At 34.7% G+C, this 13,723-nt stretch overlaps 1 protein-coding gene across 12 annotated transcripts in view; it reads left to right on the top strand.

Annotated features, from left to right (window-relative positions):
- SERAC1 (serine active site containing 1) overlaps positions 1-13,723 on the top strand; it is an 89,395-nt gene that overhangs the window by 9,717 nt on the left and 65,955 nt on the right. For all 12 annotated transcript variants that reach the window (XM_072643796.1, XM_072643798.1, XM_072643795.1 and 9 more), the window contains 3 exons: positions 4,492-4,581; positions 10,799-10,930; positions 12,110-12,231. In XM_072643796.1, coding sequence (XP_072499897.1) covers positions 4,492-4,581; positions 10,799-10,930; positions 12,110-12,231 — 344 coding nt within the window. The remainder of the gene's footprint in view (positions 1-4,491; positions 4,582-10,798; positions 10,931-12,109; positions 12,232-13,723) is intronic.

Here is a 13,723-nt window from a genome sequence, read left to right as displayed (position 1 = left end):
ATTGTATACAGTGTTCTCTTGGTTCTGCTCATTTTGCTTCTCATTATTTTGTGCAAGTCTATCCATGTTTTTCTAAAAGTTAACAAGCTCATTATTTCTTATAGCATAGTAATATTAAGTATTAAGCAGTATTAAGAAGAATCTTAAAAGTGTGTTGTGTGTACTTCCTCCTCCACTTCGCCTTTGGAGAGTTGTTAAACATTTACCAATATATCAAATATACTACTTTGCTGAGGCATTTTATAAAATCCCTTTTCAGGGCTTTAAATGAAATGGTAATCTAAAGAGTTAATTCATGTGTGAAATAAGAGCTACCTTTTCTTTTTTTAAATAGTGTTTTAATTTTTCCAGTTACATATAAAGAAAAATTTTTAAATTCATTTAAAATTTTTGAGTTCTAATTTTCTCCCTCCCTTCCTCACTTCTGCCTTCCCCAAGACAGTAAACAGTATAACATAGGTTCTATATGTGCAGTCATGGAAAACATGTTTTCATATTAGTCATGTTGTGAAAGAAGAAACAGATCAAAAGAAAAAAACACACACAAAAAAATAGGATGCTTCAACCTGTATTCAGATACTCGGTTCTTTCTTTGTATGTGAATAGCATTTTTCATGAGTCCTTTGGAATTGTCTTGGATCATTGTATTATTGAGAATGGTGAAGTCATTCATAGTTGATTATCCAGATATAAGTGTTGCTGTTAACTGTGTATAGTATTCTCCTAGTTCTGCTTATTTCACTTTGTATCAGTTCATGTAAGTCTTTCCAGACATTTTCTCAAATCCACCTGCTCATCATTTCTTATAGCACAGTAGTATTCCATTATATTCACATACTACAGTTTGTTCAGCCATTCCCCATTTGATTAGCCCCTCAATTTCCAATTCTTTGCCACCACAAAAAGAGCTGCTATAATTATTTTTGTACAAGTAGGTCCTCACCCCTTTTTTAAAAATCTCTTTGGGATACAGATCTAGTAGTGATATTGCTGGATCAAAAGGTATACACAGTTTGATTGTCTTTTGGGCATAGTTCCAAATTACTCTCCAGAATGGATGAATCAGTTCATAACACCACTAATAGTGTATTAGTGTCCCAGTTTTTCCACATCCTTTCCAAGATGTCATTTTCGTCTTCTGTCATATTAGCCAATCTGATAGGAATGAAGTGGTACCTCAGAATTATTTTAATTTGCAGTTCCCTAATCAATAGTTATTCAGAACATTTTTTTCATATGACTGTAGTTAGCTTTGATTTCTTTGTCTGAAAAATGCCTGTTCATATCCTTTCACCTTTATCAATTGGATATTGACTTGTATTCTTATAAATTTGACTTAGTTCTCTACATGTTTGAGAGAGGAGACCTTTAGCAAGAGACATTTGCTGTAAAAATTGTTTCTCAGCTTTCTGCTTTCCTTCTAATCTTGGTTGCATTGGTTTTGTTTGTACATAACCTGTTTAATTTCATATATTCAGAATTATCCATTTTAAATTTTGTAATGCTGTTTATCTCTTATTTGGTCATAAATTTCTGCCTTCTCCATAGAACTGACAAGCAAACTATTCTTTACTCTCCTAATTTGTTTATGGTATCACCCTTCATGTCTAAATCATGTACCCATTTTAACCTTATCTTGTTACTTAGTGTAAGATGTTGGTCAATACCTAGTTTCTTCTATTTTGTTTTCTAGTTTTCCCAATGGTTTTTGTCAAATAGTGAGTTCTTGTCTCAGAAGCTTGGGTCTTTCGGTTTATCAAACATTAGTACTATGGTTATTTACTATTATGTATTGTATACCTAATCTATTCCAATGATGCGCCCTATTTCTTTTTTTTTTTTTTATTTATTTTTTTAATGTTTAACAATCACTGCCATACAATTGCGATTTTATCCCTCCCCACCCACCCCCCACTACCTCCCTCCCTCCCCACGACTGCATACAATTCTGTATAGATTCTACATATACTTTCCTATTGAGTATATTTTCACTATAGTCATGCTATGTAGTCAGACTAAGATAAATGAAAGAATCCGTATAACAAATCAGAACATGATACACAAACAGATACACATACACAAACATGATCTGCTACATTATGTGAGTGACTTCCATATTTCTCTCTCTGAGTGTGGAAGGCATTTTGCCTTGAGGTCCACCATTGGGATTTTTTTTTTTTTCAGAAGTTCTTGTGTTATTACAAAAATCTAAGTCTACCAGAAAAAGCTCTCACACACTGTGGTTGTTGCTGTGCATAGAGTTCTCCTGGTTCTGCTCCTTTCACTCAGCATCAGGTCATATAAGTCCTTCCAGGCCTCTCTGAAGTCTTCTTGTTCATCATTTCTTATGGCACAATAGTACTCCATTACATTCATATACCATAATTTATTCAGCCATTCCCCAATTGATGGACATCCCCTTGACTTCCAGTTTTTGGCAACTACATAGAGTGCTGCTATAAATATTTTTGTACATGTGGGACCCTTTCCCATTTTTATGATCTCTTGGGGATATAGTCCTAGTAGCGATATTGCTGGGTCAAAGGGTATGCACATTTTTGTAGCCCTTTGGGCATAGTTCCAAATTGCTCTCCAGAATGGTTGGATGCGCTCACAGCTCCACCAACAATGAATTAGTGTTCCAACTCTCCCACATCCTCTCCAGCATTTATCATTTTCTTGTTCTGTCATGTTTGCCAATCTTATAGGTGTGATGTGGTACCTCAGAGTTGTTTTGATTTGCATCTCTCTAACCAATAGTGATTTAGAGCATTTTTTCATATGATTATAGATAGCTTTAATTTCTTCCTCTGAAAATTGCCTGTTCATATCCTTTGACCATTTATCAATTGGGGACCTATTTCTTAGCCAGTAAGAGTTTTTATCATAACCACTTTGTAACATAGTTTCAGATCTGGTATGTCTAGGCCACCTTCCTTCACATTTTTTTGTCATTTAATTCCCTTGATATTCTTAGCTTTTTGTTCTTCCAGATGAATTTTATTATTTTTTTCTAGCTCTATAAAATAATTTTTTGGTAGTTTGATTGGTGTGGCACTGAATAAATAGATTAGGTAAAATTGTCGTTTTTATTATATTGGCTTAGCCTCCCCATGAGCAATTAATATCTTTCCAGTTGTTTAGATCTGACTTTATTTGTTTAAAGAACATTTTGTAATTGTGTTCATATAGTTTCTGGGTTTATCTTGATAGGTAGACTCCCAAGTACTTGATATTGTCTGAAGTTATTTTAAATGGAATTTCTCTTTCTGGCTCTTGCTGCTAGGCTTTGTTGGTAATGTATAGAAATGCTGATGGTTTGTATGGATTTGTTTTACATCCTGCAACTTTGCTAAAGTTGATAATTATTTCAAGTAGTTTTTAGTTGATTCTCTAAATATACTGTCATATCATCTGCAGAGAATGATAGTTTTGTTTCGTCATTGTCTCTTCTAATTCCTTTAATTTCCTTTTCTTCTCTTATTGCTATAACTAATATTTCTAGTATAATATTGAATAATTGTGGTGATAATGCGCATCCTTGCTTGACCCCTGGTCTTATTGGGAAGGCTTCTGACTTGTCCCCATTACAGATAATATTTGCTAATGCTTTTAGATAGATACTACCTAGAGGCAGCTAAGGGGTACAGTGGAAAGCACTGAAGTCAGTAGGACCTGAGTTCAAATGAGACCTCACACACTTGACACTGTGACCCTGGGTAAGTCACTTAACTCTGATTGCCCCCACCCCCCCAAACAGATACTACTTATCATTTTAAGGAAAGCTCTATTTATTCCTATGTCCTCTAGTGGTTTTAATGGGAATTTCAGACAATATTTTGGATGAGCTGCTTATTCTAAGGGAATATTGCTTATAGGACCATCTTCCTGGAAAATGGCTAAAAGTTAAAATTTGAGTCTTTTACCTTTACCCCAAATATGTGACTCCCTAATGCAAAATGAAGACAAGATATCTGTTTGAGGCTGGATCCCAGGGTAAAACTGGAAATTTGATTTTATCAGTTTACCCAGTGATGATTAGGCTATTGGAATTGGTTTACAATAACCAAATTCACAGAACATTGATTTCTAAAAGTTAGAATTCCAGTTTATTAAGCACAACAGAAGATGTAGCCATGTGCCCTCTAATTGTGATTTCAGTTGGCATTAATGACAGTTATGTGAAAAAATTAGACCATAAACTCCTTGAGGACGGTGACTTTTATTCTTTTTGTTGGTTACATAGTGCTTTGCATATAATACATGTAATACATATGCACATATATAAAGCATGTAATACATATTTATTGACTAGAAAATGAAGTGAATAAAATAGAAAAATTATAGTCCTTTACATTAAGTGATGTTTATTGGTGCATGATTTATATATTTTTCTTTAATATCATGTTAATTATAATGAATAATAATGTCTTATGCATAAAATTTCAAAAGTGCTTAATCTTTATTAAATTTGTAATTAATTTCATTCAGGTATCACATATCAGGCAAGGAAAGAACTTCACAAAGCATTAAGAAAAGTATTGGCAACAGCAGCCAAAATATTCCGGAATCCTTTTGATGGTATGTGCTTAATACTTAATTCTGTAATATTAACTTTGTTACTTTTTGCTAATTTTTTGAAAGAAATATTTGGAAAAATTATTTGGTTAACATTTTTGGAAGATTGTATCTAATTTTTAAAGTCCAAAGCTTTGGAGTATCTAGTTTCCAGGTCCAGAGTTGCATTATCGTTGACATACAATTATCTATACTTAAGGAAAACATTTATTAACACAAGTAATTGAAAATCGCTAGTAGTATTCTGTTATGGAAAGTGTGTTCGGAGCTATAAGCCAAACTGAGATGAGAAGCTCCATGAGTAGCATTCCTGTGTCTCTGACAAAGCCCTTCTTAACTTAGCTATTGAGACAGCCGTATCAACAATTGACTTTCTCCAAGGAAAAGGATCATATTCTTATTCTTTTTTGTAGTAAAAGCTAGAGCATGAGCAGTACTATTTAGGGCTGGCTAGGTTGGGGGCCATGGTCCTATTTCTTGGATTTTGAAAGTGGTGGTGATGAAAAGTATTTTTTTTTAACCTTGCAAAACACCTGACCACTTGGGATCATACTTTATATCTTCCTGATTTGGCTTTTAAGCTAAATGCATTATCTGGTTGTGAATATCAAGAATTGACTGTGTATATATAATTGGATAAGCATAAATATATACAAGTGAACCTTTTAATTGCATTATCTTTCTCTTGGCCAGCCATCTTGAGTTATCTTTGAGGCTTCTTTTTTGTTTGACCCGCCACAATCACTTACCAAATCCATTCTCCCTTTGGAATTGTCAGTACTCCAGTTTGTCTTTGGGAGACATACCTGGACAGACCTAGATTACATAAGCATATTGGAGGAAAATCCCAGTATACCTATGAGCAAGCAACTTCCTATCAGCATCTGTAACATTCTCTTTGATTCTTTGTACTGTGCTCTGCTTACCTCTAAGCAGATCCTCTATAAGATTTTCTTATAATGTTCATGGCTTATTGTGTGTCATCTTCCCTTGTTTTCCCTCTTAGCCTTCCAGTCTCTGCTGTTTGAAGCCCTCAATTTCTGATCATGTCCCTCATCTTTTTTAATAGTTGACTACCATGCTGTACCAGAACTCTCTGTCTCCTTCTAGCTCCTCACTGATTTCCTTGTAAGCATTTGAACATATTCTGAGACTTGCCTCCTCCTCCTCCAGCACTAGAAAGCATATCTCTTGATTCCATATTTTCCTTACCAATCCCATTTTTACCACCTTAGTAGAGGTATTTAATGCCTCTTATTTGAATTTCCATGTCATTAACTTTGAAATTCTCTTATCACAGTCTGTTCTCATTGTATCTCTTTCTCTGCCTTACAACCCCAAACTGTTTTCTTTGTCCTCACTGTGACCTCCAAGCCCCTGAGCCCTCAATTCTTTCCCAGATCATCACCATTGTACTGGCTATATTCTACTTTCTTTCTCATCTTGATCTCTTGGCAAAACATTTCAACTCTACACCGTCCTCTTGAGACCCTTGGAGGCAGCTAGGTGGAGAAATGGATAGAGTGCTGGGACTAAAGTTAGGAAGACCTGAATTCAAATTTGGCCTCAGGCACTTACTGCTGTGTGACCCTGGGCAAGTCACTTAATTTCTGTTTGCCTTAGTTTACTTAACTGTGAAATAAGGCTAATAACAGTACCTATCTGCCAGGGCAGCAGTGTGAGGATCAAATGAGGTAATATTTATAACGTGCTTAACATCATCCCTGGCACACAGTAGGTGCTATAGAAATGCTTATTACTTTTCATTCTTTCTTGTCCATCACCCCACTCCCCTTTACCTTCTTATCCTATGTCAATCTTCCCCTCACAGACTTTAGCCTTGGATTACTCCCACCATTTATTGCCTTCACTCTTATTCACATACTGCTGAGCTGATCTGGAGAAAATCATGAAACTGTGTTGACTGGATCCACTACAAATTTGTGTTAAATAATCTCACCTGGGTCTTCACTTCTGTAAGACATTTTTACACCTTCTTAATCAGTTAATTCTCCCAATCACCACCGCAGCTTTTCCATACCTATTTCATCCTGTGGCTGCCTCCCCTACTTTCTTAGCTGAGAACCTTATGTCTATTTTACATTTGCTGAGAGCTCTTTCTCCCATCTTCCTCAACTCATAGTTTTTATGTCTTCTCCCACTATTTCTTCCATCCTGTTTCACATGAAGAAAGTAGTTCTTTTGCTTGCCAAAGCTAACTCTTCTACATGCACAAATGATCTCAATCCATCCCATCAATTTGTGCTCTCTATCATTTCTATCTTCTCACTTAGCTTCAATCTTTCCCTATGTACTGGCTGCTTTCCTAGTATCTACAAGCACATCCGTGTCTCCCTCATCCTCAGAAAACCTTCTTTTTATTTATCCATTCCCACTAGATATCATCCCATATTTATCCTCCCTTTTATGGCTAAATTCCTTAAAAATGTTTCCTATAATTGGTGTTGCCACTTTCTTTCTTCTTATTTTCTTCCTAACTTTCTGCAGTTTGACTTCCAACTTCATCATTCAACTGAAACTATTCTGTCTAGTGTTATCAGTAATCTATAAACCTAATGATCTTTTCTTAATGCTGATCCTTCTTGACTTCCTTCCTTGCAGTCTTGGATGCCGTGGATCATCCTTTTCTTATGGATAATCTCTTTTCTCTAGATTTTCATCATTGTGCTCACTCCTAGTTCTTTTCCTACTTGTCTGACTGCTTCTTCTTACCTTCTTTTTTGGATCTTTATGCATGTCATGCACTCTAACCATAAGTCCTCTCCAAGGTTCTGTCCTGGGTGTCTTCTTCTGTTTTTATACTATTTTGCTTGGTGATCTCATCAGCTCCTATGGATTCAATTATGGGTTTTATGCTGATGATTCCCAGATCTGCTTTCTAGCCTTAAGGTCTCTCTTCACCTCCAGTCTTACATCTCCAACTGGATATCCCGTAGATATGTTCAGAACTGAACTTATCATCTTTTCTCAACTCCTTCTGTCTTCCTAATTTCCTCTTACTTTTGAGAGTACTACTATCTTTCTAGTATCCCAGGATTGCAAACTAGGTGTCATCCTCAACTTCTTACTTATTTTCTCTCCACACATCTATTCAGTTACTAAGTCCTGTTGCTTTAACCTTTGTAATATCTCTTGTATACCTTTTTTTCTTTCTTTTGACATTGCCACCATCCTCTTGGAATCCCTTATTATTTTAAGTCTGGAGTATTTCATTAACTTTCTTGTTGGCCTCCCTGCCTCAGGTCTCTCCCTTTTATAATCCATTCTCTCTTGAATTTTCAGATTGATCGTCAAATAGTTTTATCCACATCTTGTTGAACTTCCATTTCCCATTGTTGAACATTGAACCAAGTGTGATTGGATGACTTGAAGCATTATCTAAAATTAATAATGCCTTAAATACGGTATTGTCATCCTTGTAACATAACAGCTGAGCTAAACTTGAAGATCCATCGTTAAAAAAAATACTTTTAGACATTCTTGCTTTCTTACTTGATCATCAAAGTAATCTATGGTTGTAACCTCACAGAGCATGAGGATTTTGAGATTTTTAAAGAAGCATTGGTTTTAATTTAAAATTCCCTTCAGCATCATCTCCTAATAAAAATGTTAGGCAATCTTTGATTGCTTTAAATCTAGATTGAGTTTTTTCTTTCTTAATAATAAAAGTTCTAGAAGGCATTCTTTCTTTTTTTTTTTTTTAACTAGGAAATCAGTCCCTTGCCCTGAGTCACACAGCAAGTGTCTGAGGCAGTGTTTAAACTCCATCCACTACGCTATCTTGCTAACCCTGGTATCCTTTTTTAGAGTAAGCCTGTTTCACCCACGTTAAAAATTTGTTGATCAGTATATTCATTTTCTTTGATTATTTTCTTCTAAACTTCAGGATACTTAATTACCATGTCCTTATCTGCAGTGGCAGACTCTGGTAATTTTAACATGCTGCAGTTGAACTTAACCCACCAACACATGCAGTAAAAGTTTCTTCACTGTCTACTTAATTTTTCTTTTTTTTCCCCACTTCCTTAAATAAACAACTTCTGTCTGAATGACTGCTCTGCTAAGAGGAATGTGTTTCTGAGTGCAGTCTTCAATCTGTGCATCTAACGGAGGCTTCATTTCTATCATTGTAATGTTTTATTCTTGGTCCAAAGCTCATATAATTTTGCCTTTTTATAAATTTCACCTGCATGGATTTATAATAGTGTTTTCTGTGGATTCAAGCATTCCGGTATCTTTTTCTCTTTTATAGTTAATATAACATTTTTATGTTGTCCAATGAAATCAAACTTTTTTTTGTAACGTAATGTAGCAAGACTTTTCCTTTTTTCACTGACAGTGTTTCCATCCGAAGTGTTTTTCCATTTGTTTTGTTAAGGCCTCTTTTTAAAAATGTGGTACTCTGTAATGTACCACATCCACAGGTAATGATAGACAAGCGTATACTGATGATGTAGTGACATGCTAAAACCCCCAAGTAGCTTACATGTCATGCATTTATTGAGTTTTTGCTCATGTTAAATTATGATGTCATTTTACAATGACATCATATAATTTTGCCTTTTTCAAACTCAAATTAATCATGACTTAGTTGTATAAAAACTTCTGACATTTCAGAGCCCTTCAATATCTGGCCCTTTCCTACCTTTCCAGTCTTCTCATACCTTACTCTGTATACTCTGCAGTCCAGTGACACTGGCTTCCAACACATTTTTTCTATTTTTTTTTTTGCCAGATATTGTACGCTTCAGTTTAATTGGATAAAAATTCATTACCCTCAGAAATTATTTCATCCTGTCTTCTTTACCTTTGTTCACACACTTCTCTGAACTTGGTGCTCTCTCCTCAAATCTCTACCTGTTTAGGATACTATCAATTCATCAAAGTTTAACTCAGGTAATACTTCCTCTGTGAATTTTTCCCTGATCTCTCCTGCTAGAAGTGATTCATTTTATCTGATTTCATTGTGGCTTATATAATCCAGTTATGCTTTTACCATATAATTTGAATTTTATTTACGATGAGGACATGGTAGCTTAGTGTCCTGCAGTTTATATCTTCTATTTCTCTATTAGATTGTAAGTTCAATAGTAATAGCAATAATAACAACTCACAAGTGCTTTTAGACTTAAAAAATAACTTCACAAGAACACTATGAGCTTGGTAGTATGAATGTCATTTTATAGATAAGAATGCTAGAACGCTGAGAGGCTAACTAGCTTGTTCTTGATTGCATGGCTGTTAAATTGCCGAGCTGGGCCTGGGACCCAAGTCTCCTGATTTTGAGTCCAAGAACGTGACATAATGGAGAAAGAGCCTAAACTAAAATCAAACACAGTATGTGTTGACATTCCTCCTCTGTTAATAGCTGTTATTCCTGAGCAAATCACTTAACCTTTCTGAGCTTGTGTTTTCTCTTTAGTAAAATGAGAATAATACTCATCAGAGGGATACTATTATCAACAGTTGTCCAATAAGGTTATTCAAAGCACTTGGCAAACTTAAAATTATTATTTTACCACACTACCTCCTTGAAGACAAGGATTGTGTCTTTAGCTTTCCTCCTTGCCTAGCATGATGCATTGACATAGTAATAACCTAATAATTAATGAAGTATATTTACTACAGCAAATGCTCAGTAAACAAGTAGGGTGAAACTTTTTTTATTAGTGATTTTAAGTCAATGATTTTTGTGAACATAATGTTTTTGATACCACAAAATATTTTCCATTTCACCTTTGAGAATTTTAAAATTGGTACACAATAGGACTGGGCAGCTAATTGGTACAATAGATAGAGTACCAGACCTGGAGTCAGGAAGGCTTATCTTCCTGAGTTCAAATCTGACTTCAGATACTTACTAGCTGTGTGGCCCTGGGCAAGTCACTTCATTCTGTTTGCCTTGGTTTCCTCATCCATAAAATGAACAGAAAAAAGGAAATTGCAGACCACTGCAGTATCTTTGCCAAGAAAACCCCAAATGATGTCAGGAAGAGTTGGATACAACTGAAAAAAACAACTCAACAACAACAAACAATAGGACTACTTTTAACTAAAAGGCACATGTATATTCTTGCACTGAGAAAGAGTCCCTCAAAATTTCATTTTTAATATTTATAGATTAATTTTTTTTGCTAAGAAAGTATGAAGAAAAATGTTTTCTGATCCTTTAACTCTTTCTTATTTTTGCTTTGCAAAGATCACTTCAGTCCAGTTGACTTAGAAGATCACGAATATGGCTTGTGGCTGTTGCTGAAGAAGAGTAAATCAGATGACAAAATGGTTCGACTGCAGGCTGTGAAAGAGATGGCAGCAAACCATCATTGGCACGGTGAGGTTTCCTTGAAGACCTCTGCCTTTGAAAAGATGGCAGTGCGGTCATCTGGATTTGTACATAGCTGTTGTGCAAAACAACAGGAGGGATTAGTGATGAAGGAAGAAAAAGAGTGTGGGCATTTTTTCTTCACAGAGACATACACTTAAATGTTAGTGTTAAAAATATTAGAAGAGGCGAGTATTCACTTTTCATCACAAATGGAACATTTTCAGACTGGTTTTTTCCTTGATGAAAACTCTTGATCTTGCTTGTTAAAACTTGATGCTGCCATTTCCTTGTGTGGAAGGTCATTAATTCATTTCAGTGTAATAAGATTTAGATTTTGTGGCTCAGTGTGAGTGTATTGAAGACTATTAAAACCTTCTTCATGGTAAAAAGGATGTTTTTTTTTTCTTTTTTAAACTCTTTGAATTCAAAACTGTTATTTCTGTAATACTGTAGTTAAGGTGATTAGAGTCACCTTTGAGCAGACCTGAGATAAGTTATAACCAGCTTCTATAATTGAGATACCAACGTGAAGTACTTTGACCCTGAGCAATCCTGAAGGTTGATGAAAGAGTACCAACAAGTGTCATAAGATCATAGGCTTTTGACCTAGAAGAGATATTAGAGATCATTTTCTCCAACCCCAACATTTTACCAGTGAATGACAGAAAGGTGATGTGACTTAACATAAGCAGCCAATGGCAGGCCCATGGATTTGAACCCAAGGACTCCAAAATCTGCATTTGACTTGAAGCTAAGATTGAAAGTTGATGGATTTTTAAAAATTGAGAATAGAAGCTGCTCTAAAAGCTATTTCTGCCTTACTATTTGATGTGGTTTTCAGTTGCTTGGTTGAGTTTATTTTTCAGACGTAAAACTCAAAGTGGTACTGTCAAGGAGATGAAGTTAGAAAGTCACCATTTCTTATCTGTCAAATTTTATGTTTATTCTAAGTTTAAAATATATTTAGGTATATGCCTGGTAGGTAGATATATTTGCTAATAGCTATGAATTAGTCATGTAATTTTTGAGGTCTTTGTATTATAGATATAGATGTGTATTTAAATAGTTTTAAGTGAATTTATGTGTCTTTTATAATTTTCTAAAATGTTTTTAGATACATTATTTTGTTAATCTGTACAGCCACCATAGACTAGTTTTAGGACACTTGATGTGCTTTTACCATAGATTACCAGTATAGGACAATTGCTCAAGCCTGTGATGTGAGGACTGTCATTGGCTTGGCCCGAAGCAAGGAAACAGATCTTCGTTTTTTCCTACCACCACCTCATTTGCCAGCAGTAAAAGAAGTAAGTTTAAAAAGAAATCTGCAACGTGGAAAATTAGCTTAACATGTATAATTTTTACTTTGAATACAATAAATTGAAACTGAAAATAAAAATTTTAGCAAGTTGCTATTGACTATATTCAAAATTTTATACTTCCAACATGAATCTGATGATAGAGTACAACCCAGTGCATTCAGTATTTGTTAATGAATACTATTGATACAAGACACTAGGTTACAAGCTTGGGCAGAACTGAAGACAAGCTTACATTTTTTTGAGGGTAAAAGTAATTGTTGTGGTTTGTCAGTTGTTTTCGAAGAGGACCACGACATGAGGGAGATGATACTCCCTTCTAATCCATTTGGGTAGGTATTTTCTTTTCATATTATTTTCTTCTCCATTGGTGATTGTGTGCCATTGCTGTAGCCTTTTGAGGTAAACTTCAAAAAGGATTGGTCTCCTTTGAAAATGATCTAACTTCTTTGTATTACTATGAGCAGTGAAGCAATATTTTAAACAAGTTTTATTATAATTATATTAACTTGTCAACAAAACAATTCAGATATACTAATTACGGAATGAAATTTTACATAAAACTCTTGCATTTGATGAGGTAGAAGTAGGTGAATTAACAAGCAAGTTGATTTTTGTGGCCTTTTTAAGGTTCGTCTGAAATTCCAGTATCTCTGCCTTTGTTTTTTTAAAAAAACCCAGTAATTTAAGACATATTTCCTGATTTCCTGTCTTTTTCCAGGACATACTTGAAAAACTAGAAGACTTAGCTAGTTGGTATATGAACTATATGAAGACGAATAGAATATATTGGAATTAATTAAGAAAATATGGCATACTAATGAGTACTGGAAAACAACAACAATAGACAAGCCAACTCACTTAGAAATGGGCCAACTCACTTTTTTCCAAGGTGAAATGAAGTACAAATATAGAACTTCACTTAACATCAGGCCTTATAAACTGAATGCAGCCACGGGTCAAAATTTATTTAATTCCAATATATGAAATGAATTTTAGCTATGTCATATTATTGTTACATCTACACACAAAAGTAACATCCATGTGTCTTAAACACAGAAGAGAGCACCAGTTTGAAGCAGATTATTAAAAATAAATACCAAAAATTTAAAGCGCAACATTTTTGTTTTTTAGTTTACTTTTTAAATCAACAAGCATTTTTTTCTTTTCTTCCCACCTATTGTCCCCCTTGAAAACCAAAACCAAAACCCTTGTAGCAAGTATACAAAGTCAAGCAAAACAAATTCCCACATTGGCTATTTCCCAAAAAATGTATGTCTCAATCTGTACCCTAGGTCCATCACCTGTTAGGAGGTAGATAGTGTATGTATCACCATAAATCTTCTGAAATCATAATTGTTTGTTATGCACATTTTAAAAGGTAGTCTGCCTTCACTGTCCTAGTAGATTTAGATTCCTTGAAAATAGAAACTTTCAGTTTTGTTATTGTGCCTTCAGCATTGCCTAGTATCTTATATAT

The sequence above is a fragment of the Notamacropus eugenii genome, chromosome 2 (assembly GCF_028372415.1).
Source record: "Notamacropus eugenii isolate mMacEug1 chromosome 2, mMacEug1.pri_v2, whole genome shotgun sequence".
Taxonomy (NCBI): Eukaryota; Metazoa; Chordata; class Mammalia; order Diprotodontia; family Macropodidae; genus Notamacropus; species Notamacropus eugenii.
The sequence above is the reverse complement of the archived record's forward strand: the minus strand, read 5'-3'. Positions and strand labels throughout refer to the sequence as shown.